This window comes from Myotis yumanensis, unplaced genomic scaffold (genome assembly GCF_028538775.1).
Source record: "Myotis yumanensis isolate MYYU_CA2020_CCGP unplaced genomic scaffold, mMyoYum1.0.hap1 SCAF_13, whole genome shotgun sequence".
Taxonomy (NCBI): domain Eukaryota; kingdom Metazoa; phylum Chordata; class Mammalia; order Chiroptera; family Vespertilionidae; genus Myotis; species Myotis yumanensis.
Window position 1 is genome coordinate 12,361,236 of NW_027223764.1, and position 25,828 is coordinate 12,387,063.

At 47.0% G+C, this 25,828-nt stretch overlaps 1 protein-coding gene across 3 annotated transcripts in view; it reads right to left on the reverse strand.

Annotated features, from left to right (window-relative positions):
* The window catches only part of MXI1 (MAX interactor 1, dimerization protein), a 70,609-nt gene that overhangs the window by 44,134 nt on the left and 647 nt on the right, over window positions 1-25,828 (reverse strand). For 2 of the 3 annotated variants that reach the window (XM_070432310.1, XM_070432311.1), the window contains exon 2: window positions 6,248-6,380. In XM_070432310.1, coding sequence (XP_070288411.1) covers window positions 6,248-6,380 — 133 coding nt within the window. Of the gene's footprint in view, window positions 1-6,247; window positions 6,381-8,408; window positions 8,611-25,828 lie in introns of those variants that run through there. The other variant, XM_070432312.1, reaches the window with a different exon arrangement.

Here is a 25,828-nt window from a genome sequence, read left to right on the forward strand (position 1 = left end):
GCTGTTCATTATCTTATTGTAATAAATAACAGTTAATCTTTTCTTTTAAACCATTTTATTCAGGCGTACATTTAAATAATATAAAACTCACCCATTTTAAGTGTACAGTTCAATGAGCTGCAGTAAATTTGTGCAGTTGTGTAACCTTTACCATAACCCAGTTTTAGAACACTTCTATCATCCCAAAAGTTCCCTCACGTGCATTTGCAGTCCATCTCCACTCCCATCCCCTAGCCCACCACTGGATAGCTTTCCATCTCTATAGTTTTGGAATCATATACTATGTACTCAAGTGTATCTGACTTTGTTTACATAATGTTTCTGTGGTTCATCCATTTTGTTATATGTATGAGTAGTTTGTTTCTTTTTATTGCTGGCTAATATTCCATTGTATAAATATACTACATTTGATTTATCCATTCACAAACTGATGGGTATTTTAATTGTTTCCAGCTTTTGGTGATTATGAGTAATGCTATAACCATTTACATTCAAGTCTTCCTGTGGACAAGCAGAATAAGAGACCTTCACCTTCTAAGACAGTGCCTCACACCTGTTACACTTACTTGACCATTAAGATCCAAGTTATTTTTCAAACTTATGAAAACGGCACATACTGGTACTTACCAAATCAATATTAAATTCCTAGTGATACTTAAATATTTGCTAAAGAATAAAAGAAACACATTACTCAGCTATTTCTCATAATATGGGCCTCAACTTCAAATGTTGTTGAACAAACATAACTTTGTCTCCAATAAGTGTACCTGCTAAAATAAACTGACAATGAGAATAAAAATATTAAACATCCCGAGATCAGTTTCACACAAAGCAATCAATTAAGCCCAAGTTTCTTTAAAAGTCTTCTCAACATTCATTCAATTAATATGTATTTATTAGGTATCTACACTGAGAATATAAACACTCTAACTAACATTACAAAGTCCTTGTCCTAATGTAGCTCACGTTCCATCATCCACTTTTTGCAATAAATAAACAAACAAGGCAGGATTTACTAAGAAAATTACAACTAAATACTCAGCACTATTGGCCCAAAATGGGGTCTAGAAATATATTTTGTCAAATCATACCATCCAGCCTCTCTGATTAAATTAGTATCTGGAAAACAGTCTTCACTTGAGAAATAACAAAGAATCATGCTATATTCAAAATGAGGCAAGGCTGTTTCATTTGTAAGAAGAAATTTAGAAGAGAAAGCTTTCTTCAGGTCAACAATCTTGTCTAGTTAGTATATACCACTTAGAATCCAATTTGATACTAAAGTCAACCATCACCTATACCTATCACGCTTGGGCAAATCACTTACCATCTCTAGGCCACATGTGCTTTAATCATAAAATGAGTGGTAATATCGTACCTTCATAAAGCAGAGAACTATGCAAGATGAAATCTTGAATTCTCTTTCTATGATTTGTGATCTTATCCACATCATATATTTAATATTCTGGCAAAAGGCCTCTCATCAAATAGGAACAGAAACAGTTACCCCACTGACTTACAAGGCAAGATCATTTAAGTCTCCTTCAAAATATATTTCCACAGAGGAATATATCTTTAAGAAACCCAGCAACAGCAAACTTATGCTTCAATGAAGCATTTAATGAAAAGTCTGAGTTTGTTTAGAGGTATATAAATAATTATTGAGAATTTTTCATTTAAACTCAATTTTAGTGGAAGACAATATCACAGAACATATCACACAGACTGTGTTAATCATTCAAGATACTAAAGAGAAGAAATTTTTCATCAGCTTGAAATTCAAACATAAATTTATACTCACTACTTTCTAGATCACTTTAAAATAATGTAATTACTATGTATATGTCACAGGTACATATCAATATTTGACAGACATATGGTTCTTTGCATACACAAATTTTGAGATTTTGTTTTCACATGACAAAGAACACTAAGTGTTCTTTAAAATTAATTGTAACATTCTATAGAACTGGTCGTTTGAAGATTTTTATTCTTTAAATATTATGTATTGTTTTCCTTTCCAAATGTGTTGTCATTAACATCTTTAGAATACAACGTAATCAAAGGGTTTGCTAAAGTTAAGAGTTGCATATTCTTCAATCATTTCTCCTTCAAGAGTCTAATATGGTACGCAGCACAAAACAGAAAGTCTGTTTCAACTAACAGTCTACCTGGAGTCTTAAAACCTTCCATTCTTTAAGAAACATCTACTGTATACAGGGCGCTGTGATAGGTACTGGGGGTACATTTTTAAGTAGAGGAGATTCAATTCCTGCCTTCGTGGAGTTAGCACAGCGAATGAGACATGAATTAATCAATCAGGTAACTATATTTCTGCATACTATAAGAAGGAAAAATAAGGGTGCTATGAGATATGTGAACATCTGATTTACTTTTGCGGGTGAGGAGAAGCTTTCCTGAAGAAGTTATGAGAGAGAGAGGAAGTAAGAGTGTTATTAGGCAGAGATAAATTGGCCAAAGGGGAAGAAAAATTATTCCCCAGCAGAGAACAGAGTATGGGCCAAAAGATAGGAGGAAACATCAGAATTATCTCTGGGGTAAGGGTGGTTGCAGAGATACCAGTTAGGAGGTTATGGCGGTCGTCCAGGTGAGAGATGACGGTGTCTTAGATTAGGAGGGTAGTAATGAAGACGGGAGGCAGACGGAAGAGATACTGAGGAAGAAATCAGTGTTACACACTGAAGCCACAGAGTTAGCAGCATTTTTAAAGATGACAGATCTTGAGATATTTTTTCCGTTGTGAAACAAAACAGTGAATAATCTGGGAATTTGAGCTTATCTGATGCTCCTCAATAAACCAGATAGCAACTGTAGCCAGGCTCTCTAATAGCAGTAACATCTTAGCAAGGGTGATTTCAGGTAGTGTGCCAGAAGCCCAGGACCAAGACTGCAGTAAAGTCGACCATGTATTTAAAAAATAATTACGTATCACCGATTCCAAATGTCAAAACTACTGGGATTTCCAAGGGGGCAGTTTATAACATTACATTATAGCGCTTATTTTCTCTCCCTTGTACTTCTGTGAAAAGAAGATTTCAAGACTTAGGGGAAAGAAGGAATAGAAATGTATACTAGTAGGAATCAACCAGCAACATAAGTTTGTACAATAACACTTGATATCAGGATTATCTTATTATATCTGAAATTATTAGGGGAAAAAACTCAATCAACATTGTATCTTAAAGATGTTGCCATGTCAAGGAAACAAATGTCATTTTATGACATAAAAGACCAATGTTTGAAATGCATAACAGGAACAAAAACTTCCACAAAGATAGCTTTTTTTTTGTCAGGAAAATAAGACATATATACGCATCAACTCTATTCCTTTCCTTGTTTCAGATTACTAATAAATGGAAAATTTGTACAAGTTTTCTTTCTTTCTGCTTTATGTAACCAGTATAATAAAATCTCTATTAAATCCAGTAACAGGCTTAAAGTTAACAGGAAGTCTACAGTTTCCCCTTACAAAAGGACTAACAACACTATTTCCCAAGTACTCCAGCATTGGAATTTAATTCTTGGCTCCCCTACTTCATGAAGCAGAAATTTTTTTTAAAAACAGTAAGGAGGAATAATTTCTAGTGTTTCACTTTAACATACTAATTTTTATCTATAGGCCCCAGTTTAAATCTCACCCATGAGAGAACCTTGATGTAATATATTCTAAAATCTATTTCTCTCTCTACTTATATTCCCATGAGAAATTACCTTCCTTAGTCTTAGGTGGTCCAATGTGATGTAGTTATTTTCCCTTGGGTACTATAAGAACATAGAATGCTTCTAGTTTTAAAAATTTTCTGACATGCTATATGAAAACACACAGTAATTAGCACTGTGGTCCCACACACAATAGTAGAATCCTGACAGGAACACTAGCGTGAAAGAGAAATACCACTTAGTCAAAACCCCAAGCTGAGCAAAGTAGGAGTCAAAAGATGACAAAGACTTATTAATGACCTGTAACATAATAGGTAAAAATCTAGAAATGCACATTTATTTATGTCTCTGTAATCTTTGAGCTGTTAATAAAAATGTCACATCTGAAATGATGGGGTGGTAGAGTGAATAACTAATAGAGGAACTGATCTCTAAAACTGTCAATAAATCAGTGTCATAGAATTTGAGGGAAGAAAGGACTTGGGGAATATGTAGTCTATCCCCTTATTTTAAAAATAAGAATGTCAAGGGGCAGGGAGAAAATGCAATGAGGTCATATACCTGATTTCTATTAGATAAAAGACTCAATAAATACTTGTAGCATGACAGAATCCAAGTCTGGTGTTCTATCTGGTACTCTTCTCAGGTCTCCAAATTTAAAAAAATTTTTTTTTTAATCCACCCATGGATTGAAAAAACACACAAATTATTGAATATAGGTCTTAATTGCCGATTCCTTAACCAGAGAAACTATAAAGAGCAAGGAAATTTACACTTACATTTTTTAAATGATGCTTATCATATTATATATTTTCATCCCAAACCTACTACACCACAATAAACCCTCTAGACCAGTGATGGCGAACCTATGACACGTGTGTCAGAGGTGACATGCGAACTCATTTTTTTGGTTGATTTTTTCTTTGTTAAATGGCATTTAAATATATAAAATAAATATCAAAAATATAAATCTTTGTTTTACTATGGTTGCAAATATCAAAAAATTTCTATATGTGACACGGCACCAGAGTTAAGTTAGGGTTTTTCAAAATGCTGACACGCCGAGCTCAAAAGGTTCGCCATCACTGCTCTCGACCCACACATAAATGTAAATACGGTATATTAAGCTTATGGTTAATTATTTTTAAAGTAAGTTTAAAAAATACAGAATAATCTTGAAGAAGAAAAGCAGCCAAAAAAGGAAACATACAGCTTTATAGACGAGTCAAAGGGAGAAGAGCGAATCCGAGTTTTGCTTCAGTGATGTTATAACTGCAGAATGGGCAAATCTAACCTTTCTAGCTCTGTCCTCTACAGGAGTTTTAGGTTTCCTGCATCAATCAGTAAGAGTCCCTGGTCCTGCTGCCTTCCTAAGTGACTATCCGACCGCTTGTCTGGCGTTCTCCAAAGCCTTCAGAGATTGCTCTCTGCCCCTCCAAAATGCATGTTTATATCCAGTGGTTCTCAACCTTCCTAATGCCGCGACCCTTTAATACAGTTCCTTATGTTGTGGTGACCCCCAATTTCATTGTAACAAATTGAACATAATTAAAGCATAGTGATTAATCACAAAAACACTATGTAATTATATATGTGTTTTCCGATGGTCTTAGGCGACCCCTGTGAAAGGGTCACGACCCATAGGTTGAGAACCGCTGCCTAGACAAAGCTTTGGGACTCGGGGAAACATCTCAATTCCTCTCACCCACGGAAAAGGCAGCCTCTGCTGATTTCCTTTTAAGACAGCCTTTTGAAATTCTCATGAGATGAATCCTTAGAATTCACTGGCCCTCTCGAACAAGAACACTGAAAAGACAGCCAGTCACCACCAGAAATTTTCAAAAAAAATGGAAGTCAACTGTGTCTGAGTACATCCAGACAAGCATTTTCTAGGGGTCTGTTCTGCCTGAAGAATAAGCATCTTTCCTTTTTTTTTCTTTTTTTGCTCCCTTACCAATTCAATCTTATTAAGTAAAAGGCAAAACCTTCATAGCATGTTCTTCCCCTTCATCCGTAAACAACCAACAGACCATGCCCACTAACTTCCTACTGTACCTAATACAATATGTCTATTCCTTTAACAAAACCCTTGATTCTGCTTTATGTCCTGCCTGCGATATTTCTGATTTTAAAAAAATTCTTCTTGGATCACCCCAAGTTTAAAGCTGGGCCCAAGCTTACGTTTAGCATGTCGCTGCATGCATGTACACATGCTGCAAAGCCTCTCAGCCCACTGCCCCTCCAAATCATAGACCTCCCACTCAATCCCATGACATACAAGACCAATGTTTGAAATGCATAACAGCAACAACTTGTTTGGTTGTCTTTCCAGGTTCTATTCCTTCCCTTCTACACCAAGTCAGGTTATGGTTCCTACACTTCATTATGTTAAAAGGGCCACATCCCCAGGGGTGCTGGTAAAAGGACCCATCTGGCTGAGCAGTGTTGCTCCACACTTGGTGTTAGAGACCTGCGGTCAGCAGGCCTGGCACTTGTACCTGAGTGTGTGCCCCCTCCCTCCCTCCCTCCCTCCCTCCGTCCTCTCTAAGCCTCCCCAGCTTGCTACCTGTTGGCAGTGCTGGTGGTGCTGCTCCCGCTGCTGTGTTTCTGTGCCCGGCTCAACCTCCGTGGGGGCTTCGAATGCTGCAGCCGGGGGCTCGGCATGGAGGGAAACGTTGAGGCGTAGCCATGTTCACACTCTAAAGAGACAGCGAGAAAAAAAAAAAAGATATAAGAGAAATATACCCAATTCCATGGATCCCTAGCGCTGAAGTTCTTGCAGTAGCAGGTTGTTAAAACAGGAGAAGAAAAAGAGGCACTACTTTTCCATTCTTTGTGGTTGGAAGATAAAATCCCCAGCCCTTACCTGGACATCAGTCCTGTGACATTACACGCAGACCCAATCAACCGCCTGGAAGCGTGTGGAGACGTCCTTTAAATCAAGTCGTTTATCCCTCTAACAAAGTCATTTTCTCCAAGAATTCCTGACTTACCCTAATTTCTGAGCCAGGTTACCGTTCACCTCACTCATTTCACTTGTCTCACAATTTCCCCTTTCCTTGAACTCTTCCCAGTCTAGAAGGTGGCATTCTAAGCCCCACGTTTTCATGTACTTAAAATGACTCCATCTCCTCGTCTCAGGGCATTTTCTCTCCTGACACCACAACTCCCACTGCTCCTACTCTTCATATCCCCTCTCTTGACATCTCCTCTGGTCTCCATCCCTAATGGGATCTCCCGTCATGCCACCTTGATGGCTCTCCAGAGGCCCCTCCCCAGTGTGCGCGGGCCCTAGCTCTCAGCCTGGCCTCCCAGCCCTACCTGTGCAGCTCCCACCCCTGCCTCCAGGCTCCTGGGTCCCATTCCCCCAGCTTCAGGTTCTCCCTCTCCAGGCGCCTGCTCTCCAGCCTCCCAGCTCCCACCCGCTCCCTGCCCCTGCACCGCCCTCATCCTCCTGCACAGACCTACATGCGCCTTCCCACACGTGTGTCCACCTCCCTCACAAAGGGCCTTCCACATGCCGCTCCCTCACACGTGCATCTCCTCACACGCGCACAGTCCTCACACACACTCCTCCCCTCACACATGCACGCTCCTTACACATGCACCCTCCTCATGCATGCACCCTCCTCATACATGCACGCTCCTCACACACGCACACCTCCCCTCATGCGTGCACACTCCTCATACATGCACCCTCCTTATACATGCACGCTCCTCACACATGCACGCTCCTTACACATGCACCCTCCTCATACATGCACCCTCCTCACACATGCACGCTCCTCACACACGCACACCTCCCCTCATGCGTGCACACTCCTCATACATGCACCCTCCTTATACATGCACGCTCCTCACACACGCACACCTCCCCTCACACATGCACGCTCCTTACACATGCACCCTCCTCATGCATGCACCCTCCTCATACATGCACGCTCCTCACACACGCACACCTCCCCTCACACATGCATGCTCCTTACACATGCACCCTCCTCATACATGCACCCTCCTCACACATGCAACCTCCCCTCACACATGAACGCTCCTCACACATGCAATCTCCCCTCACACATGCACCTTCCTCATACATGCACCCTCCTCACACATGCACACCTCCTCTCATGCGTGCACCCTCCTCATACATGCACCCTCCTCATACATGCACGCTCTTCACACGCACACCTCCCCTCACACATGCACCCTCCTCACACATGCACACCTCCTCTCATGCGTGCACACTCCTCACACATGCACCCTCCTCACATGCACACCTCCCCTTACGCGTGCACACTCCTCACAGATGCACCTCCCCTCACGAATGCACCCTCCTCACACCTGCAGCCTTCGCACACACGCACACTTCCCCTCACATGCGCATACACCTCACCCACATACGCGTAGTCATAGGCACCTCCTCACATGCGCAACTGCCTCATGCACACACGACTCCTCATACACGACTCTACACATGCACTGCCCTCACATGCGCACCCTCCTCATACATGCACCCTCTCCACAGGCACACCTCCCCTCACGCGTGCACTCTCCTCACACGCGCACCTCCCCTCATACACGCACCCTCTTCACACGCGCACCTCCTCACACGCGCACACCCCTCCTCTCACGCGCACCTCCCCTCACACGCGCATCTCACCCGCCACACCGCACTCCCCGCGCGGAGCGGGAGTGCGCGGGCTCCGGCGGCGGCGCCCAGCCGTTACCTCGGTCCCGGCGCTCCAAAAACTCGGCTGCCTCCAGCAGGCGCTGCACATTGATCATTCGCACCCGCTCCATGGGCACCGCGGTGGCGGCCTCTCCGCGCTCCCTTCCCCGGCCCACAGGAGGCGCCGCAGGCGGCTACAGTCCGGCACTGCCCTGGGACATGTGCGGCGGGGGCCGGCCAGCCCGACCGCGGCTCGGCGCGCTGTCCGCCCCCGGCCCCGCCGTGCCTGCGGCCCCACCGCCCCGGCCGCGCTGCCTGCAGCCCGCGCGCGGTTTGTTTACCTCTCCGCGCGAGCACGGGGAGGGGCGGGAGCTGCGCCGCGGCCCGCCCCCTCCCGCCCCTCCTCTGCCTCCTGGGAAATGTAGTCCCGCCCCGCCTACTGCACGCCGGGAGTTGTAGTACGCGGACCGCTTTGGTGCTCCTGCGTGCAGCCGGATTCCGCAATGGCTGCTGGGACGTGTAGTCAGTTTGCCTGCTCTATAGGGTAGAAAGCCCAAGGGGTTACCTGAACTTGCTTCTGCTGGGGAAGGGTTTGAGTGAGCTGAGTGTCCACCTCCAGGAAGTCCTTTTCTCAGCGACTACCAGCGGGTGCCCAGAGCTGGAGCATTCTTTTTCCGAAGTTCCAGTCCTCTATCCACTCCCACTCTCCTGTAACTTCTGTGCCTTAGTCTCCCCCTCTGCAAAATGTGCTGCTCAGACAGCACACACAGAAACACTTGAAAAGCCAAAATCAGCCTTCAGAAACAAGGGACGATCCCTTCAGAAACAGAGAGGGCTCCATAAGGCCCTTCTTCCTACCTCAGTTTTCACGTAGAGGTGTTTCCTTTTTAATCTTCTTTGTAAAAACTCCCCCCCACCCCTCCTTCACTAGTGATTTTAGAGGCCAGAAAACCGCTCTAGTGCTGCAAGTGAAGGATATAATTCAGCGGGTAAGGGATTTGGTGCTGAAGTCACACGGGGTCAGTTCAAATCCTGACTCTGCTACTTACACATGCTGTGTGGTCTTTTCAAGCCTCGTTTTTCTCATGTGTAAGATGGATATAATTACTCCACTGATCCACATGTTGAAGGCCTGCCACATGCCAGGCACTGTACTAGACATAAAGTGTACAGTAATGAGAGAAACAGACAAGGCCCCTGCTCTCAAAGAATGTATAGTCAGCACCAGCTTATTGTGAAGATGAAATAATTCCAGCACTTGGTACATGACACTCAATAAATGGAAGCTATGATGACTGTTTCCTCTCATGTTTTCCATAGAGCGAACTGAAAGCAGTGGTTAACGACAGCTGGGACCACATTAAAAGACTGTCAATGGCTGCCCTCACCATCACCCTCTTTCCAAGTCCTCAAAGTCTAGACCAGAGTTTCCCAGCTTCAGCATTATTGACATTTTGGGGTGAATAATTCCTGGGGGGGAGGGGGGGGGAGCACGAGGCAGTGGGTGATCTGTGCATTTTTGGATGTTCAGCAGCATCCCTGGCCTCTACCCATTATATGCTAGTAGCACAACACCAACCCCAGCCAGTGTGGCATCCAAAATTGTCTCCAGACATTGCCAATTGTCTTCTGAGGCACAAAATCATCTCTGTTTGAGAACCACGGGTCTGGGGAGGGGAAGGGCACGAAGGTCATAACTGCTGAATGCTCTAGGACCAAGTTGGTAATTATGTAAACATCCACAACTTTTCCCCACCCTGATTATTTTAACCTGCTGGTGGACATCCAAAATAACAGGAAGCTCTTGGTGAGGGGAGAAATTCCAGTGGCTACTGAAGAAAATACCCACTCAGAATGAAAATCTTACTCTCAAAAATGTCATGGGCTTCATACTGCATTTTAATACCTTCTCTCTCTTTTTTTTAAAGTGAACAAGATTTCCAATGAGGTCAAACACTGCAAAAGTCTGCCAGCCCTTTTAAATATTATACTTGGCACCACATTTAAGAACCAAAGAGATGGTCCATCAAGTGCAGGGAGACCCAAAATGAGAGGTGTTCACAAGCCACAGGAGAATAAAATTTTTTTGTAAAGGCTTTAAAACAGGGACTGTGCTTTTTCAGCTGTTGGCTGGGTCACTTCAGATCTGGACTTCCACATTGGGTATTGGTTAACAACCACCCTCCACCCTCAAAAAGGGTCATGTTGGGTAGGGGAAGAATAGGATAATTTAAAAGACAATACCTGTTCACTCATAACATCTGTTAGGTCAGGGTAGAAATTATTTCTACCACTCACAGAACCCCTTTAAGCTTTCGATCTCAAATTGCTAAGAGCTACCTGCAGAACTTAAAAGAGGTAGTTTTATGACAAATAGAAGTTTACCCAATGGGAATTAAGCCATGTGACATGCACTCAAGAAAAAAAGTTCAAACTGAAAATACATATGGGTTCAAGATGGGTTTAATGCATAGGTCATAAGCCCTAGGACGTTATTAAGAGAAAGTGGGATGCTTGGTGCATGTGTCTGGCCTTTCTTAGTTGACCTACAGATGAATTAACCAGCCTTTCTTTTTGTTTTTTTCTCCTGAAATTGTTATTGTTCACATTGGGCGGGGGGGGGGGGGGGGGGGGGGGGGGGGGGAATCAGTTTTTCAGTTGAAACATATTGGAAATTTTAGTTAGCCTAGAAAGAATAATTATTACTGGAAATCTTATAAAGTAGATACATAAGGATTAACCTGGATCCATTATGTCTATAGTGATTTTTAATAATATAGTCTCTTAAGTGAATATATATTATATATTACATATTATATTATATTATAAGCATAAAATAAGAGAAACATACAGATAACTAAAAGTCACAAAATAACTCTATATTCTTGTCTTTTAGTATATATTTCAGAACAGGTGAGTATTATAAACCAGAAAAACTGTTGCTTGAATCAGCCCTTCATTAGAGCCTTGGCCAAGAGGGAGATGGGGAGATAGAAAGTAGGCCAAGAGCCACCAAAAGGCCACCTGCATACATGGAAGAAGAGGAGAGATGATGTAATGGTGGGCAGTGGAAAGTGTTAACAGCTGGTTTATATAGAGGATACCCAGCCTTTTCTCTTTCTTATTTTTATTTTTTATTTTTAGGGAGGGTAGAAGAGAGAGGGAAAGACACAGAGAAACATCGGTGTGAGAGAAACACATAAACTGGTTGCCTCCTGCACGAGCCCTGACCAGGGCCCAGGCCAGGGAGGAGCCTGCTACCAAGCTATGTGCCCTTGAGCGGAATCGAACCCAGAACCCTTTGGTCTGCAGGCCGACACTCTATCCACTTAGAAAAACCAGCTCGGGCCCCAGCCTTTTCTATCAGCAATTGAAGCTCCCACTTTCTTCTCCCTGCTCGGGGTAACTGCAGAGTTCTTGTTTGGACATTGGGCACATGGGCCTCCTCCAGCTCCAAGCTTGGGGCTCTAGCCTCAGGAAAGGGATGCCGCCCACCAGCCATCCCCCAGCATCAGTCCCAGCCTGGAGGAACCCAGGGGCAGCCGTGCCCTTTCTTTTGCTCACATGATTCCATGTTTGCACTACACATGCAGGTGGGGAAACTGAGGAAAAGCATTTGCTTCCCAAGTCTACTGACAAAAGAACCCGGACTTCTACTGATGTCTCTGGTTCTGTCCCCTCCTGGAAGCAGCTTTCTCGGGGAGTCTCCCTGAAGGTGGAAGAAGCCCCCAGGCCTATTACAAACATAGCCCCATGAGGACAATCTGCCTTCTGGGGGAAGCAGGCCAAGCTCTCGGATCTTAGGGGTCCCTTCCCTGTCCAGTTTACTCAATGCAGGTTTTCAAGTGATTTATTGCATATTCACGAACAATGGAGGAGGCTGGTCTGTGTTCTTATCTTTGCTGCAGGTAGAAGAGATGGAACAAGGGGAAGGGAGCATGAGGTGAAGGTGCAAGTCCAAAGTCACTGTGTTGACGACACCGGGAGCTTAAGAGAACTCTGAACTGCATGGTGCTTCCTGTGCAGGGCAATGTTTTCTGCACTTATCTTTAAGGGTGGGGGTTTCAAATAATCAAGGTTGGGGGCAGGGGAGGGTGAGTCCTGAGCTCCTAAGTGAGAACCCTAACAGTTCTACATCTTTCTATTCCCCTCACCCCCAAAATGACAACCGCAGCCTCCTCCCCTGCCCTCCCCTCGGAGCCCAGAAACGTGAAGAGCAGCAGAAAACCTTTCCCTCCTCCCGGTGAGTCAGCCTTGCCTAACTTCATGCGTAAGCTCTCCTCAAGTCAGTGGCAGCTCGGAGCTGCGAGTCTGTGTGCAGCCGCGATAAATTTGGGTCTAGAAGGGATGACGTAATGCTAGACCCGAGAGGTAGCTGCTGCCTCCCAGAGCTCCAGTCGCCAGGGCTGTCGGCTGGCATCCCAACCACAGGGGAAAGCAGCAGGCGGCCGACCCAGGTGCCTGCGCCGGGGAGAAAGGGACAGAAAGGTCGAGGGGGTGGGAGGAAACAGCGGGGGGCGGGGAAAGCAGTACTAAGCAGAGCTTTCTGAATCTGGAAGTTTGTTGTTTTTTAACTTCAGTTTTCTGGTGAGATCAGGCCACTGGCAGAGGCTCAAACAGCTGCACTTGACTTGCATCCTGGCCTATCTCTTCCCCCGTATAGAAAAGGGCTTCTTACATTGTATTTAATGGTCCTTATTACAGCAGCCCATTTCGGTGGCTTCGTTATTTGTTCATCTCTCAGATTTCCCTTTCCTTCCAAGAAGAAATCTGCATTGCAGGACTCAGCACTCACATCTAAGAGGCTTGCTTATCCCCAACTTGGGGGTGCAACTGATGAGGTATTCGGGAGGATTTTGCGAGGTCCGTGCCAAGTTCAGGTTCCCCCAAATAGCACTTTGTGGTTTATTTCATAGAAGTTTCTATCGTTAAGCTTATTGCTTAATCCAGTCTTCATTTATCAGAAGGGAAAACTGAGGCTCAGAGAGGTACGGTAACTTACCCAAGGCCACACAGCTGTCTATCAAACAAGGGTTAGGACTCAGGGCTACAGACTCTTGCCTTGTGCTCTCTGCCCATCTCCATAATTCTTTTTCAGACTTATTCATGTTTTTAAATATATATATATATATAATGGAGTGAGTTTTCTGGTCTTTTAAATTCGTAGCACCTCACTCCTTTAAGTATCAAGATCAAGCTACATTCCAAAGGAAACCAAGACCTGCTTTTGTTTTCTATTCAAGGTTCATTCTTCCCTAAGGGAAGGATGGCCTCAGAATCAGCTCCTTCGCTGGTGAGGACCATGAGCCACGGTCCCGTCGTCACACTACACGGCTTTAATTAAAAGACCACCACAGGTAAACAATCTGTGTTGGATGGAAGGACGTCGTCTCCTTCATTACAGATGCCTCCCAAATTCTTTTTTTCAAATGACATTTCATCATTCGTTGCTGTGGTCAGGTATTGTACTCCTTTAATGTGTGGTTATAATCATTTATAGCAGTAGACTTGGTGACTTTCAGCCATCTCTGGCATATCGCCTGATCAGCCATGGTATGTTATTCTTCTGAAACGCTGCCATCCCATGAGTTAATATTTTGTTTAGAATGTTTGCATCTATATTCAAAAGCAAGATTGTACTATAAATTTTTGTGGCATTTATTGGGTTTGGGATGCAACGACCTGTTCTTTCAAAGTTAGATACACTGTGATTTTAAAACCTTAAAAAAAAAAAAAAAAAAAAAGGTTGACAGAGGCCTTCCCCTGCTGCTAAGAGGATGCCCCACATTCTTGCCACAGCACTGGGTAACCCTCCATCCCCTGCCAGGATCGTGCCTAGAGTTGCCCTGCCCCCAACTCTTGGCATCACCACTCCCTTCCAGGCAGCAGAAACTTGTGGAGGTCGCCCTTAAGCCCAGCCAGGCCCGGGACATTAAATCACACACCCAGCCCTGCTGCCCTGTGGCTGAGTTCTCAACCTTAGGTGGACCATTTAGAATAAAAATACCAGGTCCTTGCCTGCCCAAGGACACTGGCATCTCTTCCAACTCCAGCGTTCTGATTCTAGGCTTCTGGGATTCTCCAAAGGTCCTGGAACAACTGCCTCCATTTGCCTACTAGTCGTCACGTAATGAGAGCCAAGTATGTGCGTGGTGTTGCTCCTACAGTCCGTTCCTTCAATTCTCAACATGCCTCTGGGGTTCCTGTTTCACAGATGAGGCCCGGAAAGATTAAGTGATTTAACCAAGATCACAGAGTGAATGGATTCAAACCTGGATTTTCTAACTCCTGGACCCCGTGGTATATATACATCAGGGTATGTTCAATTGGACAAGGTCAAACAAAATTAGTGAGGGCAACGGTCTCCACCAGGGGTAATGTCACCCCCCTAGAAGGCTTTGGAAGATGTGTAGGAGTATCTTTTTTTTCCCCAATAGGTTTTTATTGATTTGAGAGAGAGGGGAAGGGAGAGGGATAGATAGAAACACTGATGAGAGAGAAACATCGATTGGTTGTCTCCTGCACACACCCCCACTGGGAATCGAGCCTGAAACCAGGCATGTGCCCTGACTGGGAATTGGACTGGTGAACTCTTGGTTCGTGGGTCAACGCTCAACCACGGAGCCACCCTGGCCGAGCAGGAGTGTGTTTCTTGAGTATCACAATGACTTGGGGTACTGCTGGGATTTAGTGATTGGGAACCAAAGATGTTAAATCCTGCCATATTCTGGACAAATCGACACAAGAACTGTCTCACCAGTAGCTCCCTTGTTGAGAGACACTAGGTCAGAAGGTTAAAGGCAAAGAACTCATCATTCATTCAGCATCTATTGCTTCAGCATTGATTACGTGCTAGGCACTAATCTAGACGCTGAAGATAGAATAATGAGCAAAATTACTTATGGTCCCTGTCCTCAAGGTGCTTGTATTCTAGCCTAGCAGACTGATGATAAGCAAGTAAAATCATTGTAAATTGTGGTAAATTTGGATAAGGGATAAAGAAAAAATAGGTGGGGTAGCTTTAGGTGGATGAAGTAATTAGGGAAGTCACAAGGGCCAGCTTCTCTAACTTGAATGGACACACTCATCACCTGGGAATTGTAAAATGCGGATTCGGATTCAGCAGGTCTGGGTTGGGGCCTGGGAATCCCATTCCTGACAAGCTCCCAGGACACACCTCGGCTCCCCATCTGCAGACCCCACTCCCTCTAAGCAGTAAGGGTGAAGGCCATGAAGGAATCTGGATTTTATTCGAAGCGAGGCAGGAAAGAAACTATCGAAGGGCTTTAACAAGTAAGTGACTTGAACCCAGTTATATTTAGGATTACTCCAGTTTCCTAGATCTCCACCGAGGAAAGGAAGAAGGTGGTTGGACCTATGCCGTCTGACTGGAACCAGCTGGCCCGCGCTGTCATGGTGACAGCCAGGGCCTAAAGCTCATCTGTGCGGCTCACACTTGCCTCTCTCCTCTGGCTTCTCTGGCAGAAGCCCTTGACTTCGAGCATGGGCCAGACCAGTTGCCCTACGAGCTTGGGCGCCTTAAGGAAACCTCGTACAGCCTGATAGGGTGTGGGTTCACACCCCCGACACCCTAACACGCAGAGCCACAGGTGAGCCCTACTGGTTGGGTGAGTTCCCCAGGGGGTGCTGGGCAAGGTAGTACTGCACGTGCAAGTAGCAACACCCTAGCCTAGACCATTGTCCTCCAGAAAAAAAGGGTCCGATCTGGCTTCAGCGTCAACACCCAGAGTGGTCTGGAAGATTTTGGCTGCCCTCTCTCTGCCCCAGGATGAGTGGGAAGTAAAGGAAGTCGCTCCAGGGAGGCATTCCCAGGGGACCCTCGGCCTGGACTTCAAACATTCTAGATTCCATTTCTTGCCTCTTGCTTCCGGAGGCTTCTCCCAGAGCCCGAAGTTCTCCTAGAAAGAAAAGCCTGGGTTTGAGTCTCAGCTCTACTCTCTGTTAGCATGTGGCCTTGGAATCCGTCAGCCTTGCTGAGGCTAAGGTTTCCCTCATCTATAAAATGAGGATAATTATAGCACCTATCTTCCTATAGGATGGTTGTGAGGATTTAATATAAAGCACTTAGCATTGTGCGGGCACATAGTAACTGCTCAGTAAAAAGTGGGGCGCCATTATCACTATTTCTTTGGAAAACAGAAAACTTGACACAGGTTACCAGACTCCCAGGAGACAGACCAGATGTATTGGCCTCTATGTGTCTATCATGGACACTGCAGTGTAGAACTGAACACCATACATAGTGCATTTGGGAAGGACCGAATGCTTCCATAGAACCTGGCTCCTGGCAGGTTATAGACATTGTTTATTGAATCGAGCTAAATTTTACAGCTGGTGGAAAGAATGATAGAAAGTTGTATGCAAGGCACTCAGAGTCTTGGGAATCAAGAACTATGGTAGGGATGGTCAGGTGTGGTGGAGATAAGGAGATAACACAGGGACACCATTGGTAGTTCTGGGTCCCCGTAGAAATAAAAACAAAGGCGAGCGAGCTCCCACTTGCCACCCACGGCCAGAAACAGAGCAGCCCTGGGCCTGCCCTCTATTAATACTGTTGTATTATCTTTATTCGGGTATCCTCGCTAGTGGCAATAAAGATGCAGAGTAAAATATCTCAAATAGTAGGTAATCCAAGTCCCCTTTTATTGGCCTTAGTTTGAATTTACCAATCTTCCTCTCTCTCAGGACGCTGTTTGTCTTTCTAATTTTGCTGTGTTTAAATTTCCTTAGCAGACGCTGGAGTTGGATATTAGAGGTATGTGGCCAAGGGCATGTTGCATGAGAGAGCAGGCTCGGTAGGAACACTGGTAGGGACAATCCTCCAAGTACGGACTGCACCAATCTGTAAAGAACTGAGAGTGGAATGTGTTTACTTCCCAGGCTGCTTACACGGTACTTGGTTTCCTAAGCTCGGGCAGTTTTGTGTGTGTGTGTGTGTGTGTGTGTGTGTGCGGTTTTTTTAAAGTCAGATCTGTAAAAATTACAAGGACAAACACAAAACGCAAAGGATTTTAAACATGGGGGCCACAAAGGGAGGTACAGGGAGGAAAGAAACTATTCCTTTTGGAAGCCCAAGGTAGAGTTTTGTTTTATCTATCATGACAGCCAGAACCAAAGACACAAAACCCAAGTCAGATGCATTCCCACCTTGTGGAGGTTCACTTTAAGACAACTGCATTTCTAAAACCTGGTACTGGATTAGAGTATACACTCCGTGAGGAAAGAGACTGGGACCTAGCACGGTGCCTGACATGAGCAACATGGGCTCCTTAAATACCAGTTGAATGAATGAATGAATGAATGAACTCATAGAATACATTAGGGAGAACTCCTGACACATAACATAATTCCATATTTTATAAACGTATTTGCCACAAGGGCCTTTTAAAGAGAGGTTCTCTAAATTTAAAAAAAAAAGGGGGGGATCCTATTTACATACATTTCATGTAGATTTATTGCTCAAGCAAGAGGCACCTGAACTTTTAAAGTATTTCATAAGCAAGGGGCCCAGATGAGGAAGCAAAGAAGGAACCTCCAGCTCAGGAGGATGGCAGCAAATGCCCCATCATTTTTGGCCGGAGAGATCAAGTCAGCTGTTGACAGCTTTAACACCTCCAGCCAGGCCACTCAGGGACAATGATATCAGAGACAATTACTTCCCTTTAGTTTAGCAAGAAGAGCTGGTGAACAGGTGTCTGTCCCTGCAGAACTGAAGTCTCCCTCCAGGCTGAGCCCAGAGCTCCACCCTCCACCCCCAGGAGAGGCCCCTCTGGGAAGACTTGAATTCCTCCTCCTCAGTGAAGGCTTGCGTAGCCACTGTCACCGCCTTCCCACTCCCCACCCCCAAGAGAAAAGAAAATATTCTTTTCTAAATGACAAATTCAAATTAGCTTCATTTTGAAAGACCATTGCGAATGTTGCAATGACCTTTGCAATAACTGGACACACCCTAGAATCAGTAAACCAGGTTTGAGAGCTGCTGACTTTATGAGCACCTGACCTGTAAAACACAAGCCCAGTTTGGGGCTCAGGCTGGGACCATTCTCATATCAGGCAGGAGAGAACCCAGCCCAGAAGGACCTGGTTCTGCCTCTGCTGTGTCCTCTGGAGCAAGCCACTGTCCCTCCTTGGGCCTCAGCCTCCCCGTCTGTATAGTGAGGATGATGGATGCTCTGTGACCTCTGGGGCTCCTTCTGGCCCCAAAGCTGTGTCTTACCACCTGCCTCCGTTCCAAACAAAACCCAAAATGGAGAGGAAGGAAGAATGGGAAAGGGAAGAGAATAGTTCAGAAGGCCAGACGGCAGTCAACCTCCCTCTATTTCTGCCTGCTTTCTTCCTTCTGCAGGAGGATTCCCATTTTTCCTGGGTTGTTGCTTTTTTACTACTTTTTATTTCTCTCTCTTTAAACTCAAAAGCCACAAAACCACAACTCAACTCCCCCGAATGGGTCATTTGGAAGCCAGAGCTGTCTGTCAGGGCTTAGGTGTGTCAGGCCTGGCGTACTGCTGGTATCTAAGTGAAGACCAGGCCAGGGCAACCATGTGCTCCTCCTCCAGAAACCCAGTTTAAATCAATATTTATCTAACTGTATTTATAGAAAGTGGTGGTGGTAGGGAGGAGGGGGCGGGGTGGAGAGGCAGGGGGATCTAAAACAGAACAAGCCACAATGACTGATGCAAATCCTTGTGGCCAGTCGCTTCTGCAGGGCAGGGTTTGTTGTTGTTGTTGTTGTTGTTGTTGTATTAAGGAAAAAGACCCAGCTTTTGATGAACCTGCTGTTGGCTCGAGTACCATAGCAACAGCCCCAAGTCCTCTAATATGTCCAGAGGGCAGACTTGGGAAAGGCAGAGGTGGGGGGTGGAGGGGAGGGAGAGGGTGTTTCCTGGGAGCATAAACTTGAGTTAGGGCCCAGAGTGTTGAACAACTCTTAAAAGCAAGAAAACTCTCTTGTTGGCTATTCTGTTTCCAGCCTAACTTCTCAACTTTGTGTAAGCAAGGTGTGTACAGGAAGACTGTGGACAATCAGCAGGCTATTTCAAATAGCAGCGCTATTCTAGGTGGCTGGGTGACCTTGAATTAGCCATTTCACCTCTCTGGAATTCATTCCTTGGCTGTAAAATTCATAGCTGTGTATATGGTTAAGACCTCAGGCTCATTCTGGAATCAGAGGCCTAGGTTCCAAACTCAGCTCTGCCACTTAACCAACCATGTGACCTTTGGGTAAATTACCCGGCATCCCTGCTCCTCGGTAAATGAGTGTAATAAAATTGCTTGTGTCAAGGGGTGTTGTAAAGATGGAAGGAGATAATGCATGTTTAGCCCCATACTTGGTATACAGTCAGTGCTCAATACATGATAGCCAGTATTGATATTATGCGGTACATTTAGTTGCTGCTGCTGCATGCTGGTACCCTCTTCATTTCCTTCATTTTTACCTCCAGACTTTTGTTCAGCCATCCTCAGATGAAAACCCCATTTCTGGGTATGACAGTAGGAGAGTGTTTTGGTCATTAAGGGAAGGTAGGTGAGCAACTGTTGTTTTGCCTTGCGGCTGATGGAATATCCCTTTCCCCCAAAACCAGGAATGTCTCAATTAAGCTTCAACTTCCTAAGGCCCTTCCCCCTTTCCCTGGGTCCCCTCTGCAGGGTACCCAGTCCCTGGGACTCTAAGAGCCACAATAATATCCTTGAAAGCCTACTTCTGGCATTTAACCAGTGGGCAGAAATCATATTAAAACCAGAAAAAAATGTTGAATGGGGAACATAATTTAGGATGCAGAGGAAATATGAGTCTGATTTAAGAATGTTCTTTATACAACCAAAAACAAATATCCCACTCTACCCCCAGCATAAATCAGCCCAGAGTTTTCAGAAAAAAAAAGGCAACTGCTTATAGTAGGTGCTCAAGGAATATTTGTGGAATGAATGAATGATAAGACACCTGCCATGCAGAAATGTGACCTGCTTGAACATTAGTTGCCATCAAAGCCCTCAAATTTAGCATAAGTCCCTGCTCTTTAAGCCAGTAACTAATGCACTTTCAAAGTCACAGCTGATCTCAGTATGCACTTTCAGCTCTCCAGGCCTTACCTACCATCTCCTTGCAAGCTCTGTTCTTTACAGCCCAAGAGCAGTGTGTGGATTATGCGTGCAGCAGCAGCAACTGATTGCATTGCATAGTACCAATACTGGCTACCATTTATTGAGGACTGACTATATACCAAGTATGGGGCTAAATATGCATTATCTCCTTCCATCTTTACAATGCCTCTTGACACAAGCAATTTTATTACACTCATTTACAGAGGAGCAGGGATGCTGGGTAATTTACCCATAACCCTCCCTTCTTGGAGAAGGTCAACATTTCCAATTATTCTCCAAATCTTTAGAAAGTCTGTCACGTGTACCCTGGCCTCCAAACCTGATTGTTCTGCCATAGCCAATAAATGACAAATCCAATCAATCAAAGAATGTATATTAAGTGTCTACTGCAGTGGTTCTCAACCTTCTGGCCCTTTAAATACAGTTCCTCATGTTGTGACCCAACCATTAAATTATTATTGTTGCTACTTCATAACTGTAATGTTGCTACTGTTATGAATCGTAATGTAAATATCTGATATGCAGGATAGTCTTAGGCAACCCCTGTGAAAGGGTCGTTCGACCGTCAAAGGGGTCGTGACCCACAGGTTGAGAACCACTGGTCAACTGTATGTCCAGTGGTATGCTATATGCAACAGTGACATAAGCTGAGAAACTGCAGGTGATCTTTTTCCTTAAGATGCTAATCATCTCCCTGTGAGGATAAAGCAAATGCACAGGAAACAAGTAGAAAATTGCATGGTACTGATTATCAAAGCTAGGAGGTGTGACTATTTATTGAGCACTTACTGTATTCCAGGTACTTTAGATGTTTAAAGGGAGTGCCTCATTTAGTGGTTCAACAATGACATAAGGCTGGTGCTACTGTTATTCCCATTTTACAAAAAGGAAATGGAACCTCAGAGAGATTCACACAGCCAATAAGCAGCAAAGAAGGAATTAGTTCCCTGCTCTGATGACTGTAAAGCAAGCATGTCAAGCTCAAAGGCTAACACAGGCCAAATAAACAAGGCATGTGGCCCGCGGGCCTCGAGTTTGACATGCTTGCTGTAAACCTTTCACTGTCTCAACTGCCCTGACTTAAGAAATAGCCAGGGGAGGCTTCCTGGAGGAGGTGGGAACTGACCTAGGTCTGGAAAAGTAGGTAAGATGCACCTAACCCCAAGGGAGTAAGAGAATGAGGGCATACTAGACAGAGGGAAGAGTCTGAGTTGCACACAGAGGCACCAGGAATGTCTCAATTAACCCTGCTTGCTGGTAGACCTGCTGGACAGGAGCAGAGGAGAGATTAAGTCAGGAAGGCAGGGTGGGGCCAAATGATACCACACAGTAGCAGCTTCCTCCATTAGAAGGAACAGGCTGCTCCTTGGCCTGTTGATGCCCCCAGAAAAGTACCTCACCCTCAAACCCAGGTAATCCATCCCAGACCACGGCTTCTACTCCCATTTAATCATTCTTCTCTATCCTAAGCATTGTCCCAAAAGTCACCTTCCCCAGGCACTGAGAAGCTCATTTCTGTCCTCTACTGAGTAGACCTCTCCTTGTTTCCACTTGCCTACTGAAGGGCTTTTATGCACACAGCACCCCTTTGTGAATCTTTCTCTCTCAGTTTTTCCAAAGCAGGAAGCAAATATTTGTTTATCAGTCCATCCTAAATTGCCACCCCCCCCACTGGACCCCACATGGATTTAGGTGATGATGCCAGAGGTTATTTATATATAAGTGCTGAATGTGTGGTAACAGAGCCACAGTCTCCGCGATTAATGTTTCTGGAGGCCTTTGAGATTCTTAAGGATTCACATCAGTTGGAACTTCGGGAGAATGTATCTGCCTAGGGAATCCTTGCCTTGCACAGAGCAGTCAATACTGGGTGACTTGCTTTGGATCCCCTGCCCCCAAGAAAACTCACCATATCTGCTGGGAATAATTCAGCACGGTGGCCACAACTTGGTAAGCACTCCTAGTATGGAAACCTCAACTAGGCAATGAAAAGTAGTTCTGGTGAGAATGGAAAGTAAGGGCAAGCTCCTGCCAAATAAGTACTTTGCAAACAACAGTGAAAACGGAACGTGTGGACTCATGACCAGGGTCTATCGGGGCATTTCAGGAAGTTCTTACAGAACCTGAAATGGAGAATCGAATTGAGGCTCTACAGCCATCTCCGGGGAGAAGGGCGTCCCTTTAAGAAGGGATTGGACCAGCTGGCCGCACTACAACTCCCAGAGATTTCCTGGCTTGCCTCCTGGCCCCACCCCCTGTCTCTGGCCTCAGCAACGCGTGACGTCATGTGAAGCTGCCGCTGCCGATTGGCTAAGCGACGCAGCTAGGTCAAGTCCAGTCAGAGGAAAGAAGTTTGTCTCCATGTGGAAACCATGTGTCTCTAGCTGGGAGGGGGTTGGAGGAGAAGGCGGAGAAACTAAGATCAAGTGATTACAGGGGAACTGGCTGAAATGAAGGCGGGGAGGTTGTGCACCTGAGCCGGCTAGCCATGCCCTTTGCAGTAGTGACCTGAAATAAAAGAACCAAAACTTGCCCCAAAGACCAAACTTGAGCCCTCCCATCATCATCATCATGAAAAAGCTAGGGTCCCTGCTTCCTTCCAAAAACCAGGGACCTAGGAAACGCCGGAATCCTACCGGAACGCCCTGATCCCCATCCCTCCTCCCAACGACGAATGATGTAAGCTTTTCGGAAAGCGGGGCTCTGGAGCAAAACAAGCCCCGCGCGCGCGGAGCGACCCGCAGTGCCGGAGCCGGGAGCACGCACGACCCGCCCCCCGACTCACGTTATTGCTGTGCACACGCGGGCCGCCGTGACGCGCGGGCATTGTGTGCAGCGAGCAGAAAACAACAGCGAGCGCCGCCAGCGCCAAGGAGCGCCCCCAGTAAAATGAGGCCGACGTGGGGCCCGCGGGTTTCCGGACCCGGACCGGGAGCGGGTGGGTGGGGGGCGATGGAGTGGATCAAGTGGCCACCGTGGGTCTTTCCCGTTTGAAAGGGGGGTAACAGAGGGCCCCGCAAAGGGTCGCCCGTAGTTTGCGGGAGGTCGCCCTCGCCCGCGTGAGCTGCTGGGGTCTGGAGCGGGGTCTCGGTAGCCGAGCCGGGAACGGCGCAGCGTCCCACGCTCTCGGGGAAATCTGGGGGCTGTTGACATCACGTCATGCTGAGCCAAACAGCGGCGGCGAAAAGAGGCAAGAGAGCTAAAAATACTCCCGCGGGGATCCGGCCCGGGGTGGGGGTGGGGGGGGGCGGTGTGCAGCGGGGCCGAAGGACTGATTACGCACTCGAAGTTGACTTTGGGGCGCTGAGGTTCCGAGCCCCTCCGGGGGGCCGGCGGACGTGCCGCGCAGACGCCTCGGGAGAGGGACCGGGAGGAAGCCCTAGGCGTTCTCAGCCTGGGGAGCCCAGCTCTGTCGTTGCTGTCCCGCCCCGTGCGGGGCAGCCCGGCCCTCTGCTTACGTGACTAGTGGCCACGCCGGAGCCCCGTCCTGGGGTAAACAAGGAGGTGGCGGCGGCCAGGAAGGCCGGGGGTGGGTAGCGAGGGGGTGGCTGAGGTCTCCGATTGTCTGCGGGTGCAAAGGGGTGACGGGACGCGGTGGAAGCTCCAGCAGCCTCCTTAGTACACGCCACTGGGGGAGGGGGGCCAGCCAGGTTCGCCACCCGCTTCCAAGGTGCCCTCTTAGGGTGGACCCCCCCCCCCCCCCCCCCGCTGCAGATGCCGGCGCTACCAGACGGGCTCCAGAGAACAGGGAACCCGGGCGGGGGGCTGCCAGAGAAATCGCGCCCCTCCCCCCTCCAACAAAAGCAAACACACCAAACAAAACCAGGTCTTCACCCATTTCCCCACCAGCTCTGGCTTTTCAGTAACTACCCGCCTGACAAATGCACAACCGCCACCACCATCACCCCCCCCCCCCCCCCCCACACACACACACACTCCGAATAATAACAACAATCTGATTTGGCTACACAGCCGGCGATGCGCCTTTCTCGAAACCCAGGCAGGCACTCCGAGAAAACAAGAGAGAAGAGAAAGAAAAGATCGCACCACCGACCTCCCAACAAACCCTTGGGTTTTTGCCTTACAGCTTTTGAAAAATTGCGTTGCCAACACAGGCTTACTTTCCCCCTGGAGGCCTGAGGTGTCGGTCAGCTAAGGTGTTTTTGTGTTTGAGGGTTGTTGTTGTGTGTTGGGGAGGGGGGGGAGGTTACAATATCTGACACGTTGCAATCGGACCATCCCCCCCCCCCCCTTCTTATTGATCTTCCTACTTCCTCAGACAGATTAAACAGACTGGTCTTCTCTAGTCTGTCGTTCTATCTGCCCCTGCCCCTGCCCCTGCCCCTGCCCCCTTCTCGCAGCTATTATCTGTGAGGACCGTGCTGGCGACACCGCACACGGGTGCCCCCGTTAGGGCGCAGAGTCGACTGCCTGGGGAGGGCTGGGGGACCTGGCTGGAAGGAGCAAAAATGAAACAAACAAATACAAAAAAAAAAAAAAAAAAAAGGAGGCCAGGCCGGGGTGGGGTTCCCAGCGCGGCCCCCCCCCCCCCCAACGCATCACTCTCCACCTGAGCCGGGGTGGGGAGGTGGGGGTGGACGGTAGAAATCGACCAGAAAGGCGTTTGCCTTCCTCGCCCTGCGCCCTAGCTCGGGAGCCGTCTCCCGGAAAATAAAGAAACCGCACACAACAGCCCACACCTTCTTCCCCAACTATTGTTTCCTGCGAGATCCCAAAGTTTCCTTCTAGCTGCGTCCCCCTCGCCAAGTTTCCCCGGAGGACGGCGGGTTCGGGGCGAGCTGCTGGCGCTGCTTGGCCCAGCCGGCCTGTTTCTTAGGGGGAAGGGGGGGTGGCACCCCAGGGCACCAGAGGCGACGGGGCACTGCACCGGAGGACGCGATGGCCTGAGCCCGGCCCTGCTGCGAGAGGGGAGAGAAAAGCGAAGTGCACGGGAGGGAGAAGCCCAGCCGAGCCAGCCCGAGCCCACGCCGCGAAGGGCTTTTCGGTGGCTGCTGCTGTTATTGTTGTCGTGTATGTCTGTGCGTTCTCCTTCTGAAACCGCTGAGCACTGCCTACGGTTTCCAACTTTCGGCTTCTAATCCTCCCCACCCCACCCAGGAACGAGCGACAGAAAAACAACACTTGTCTCCCCGAGAAGGCTCCGGAAAAAAAAAAAAAAAAAAAAAAAAGGAAGAAAGGCGACCTCGAAGAGCTGAGCTCTCGGCTCAGTTGTCAGACAACAACAACACTCTCTTGCTCCTCGTCCAGGCGATCCTCCCAGCCTGCGGGAGACGGACAGACAGATGCACGGACACCCCCCCCACCTCCCTCCCCCCCCCCGCTCGTCTTTGTTAC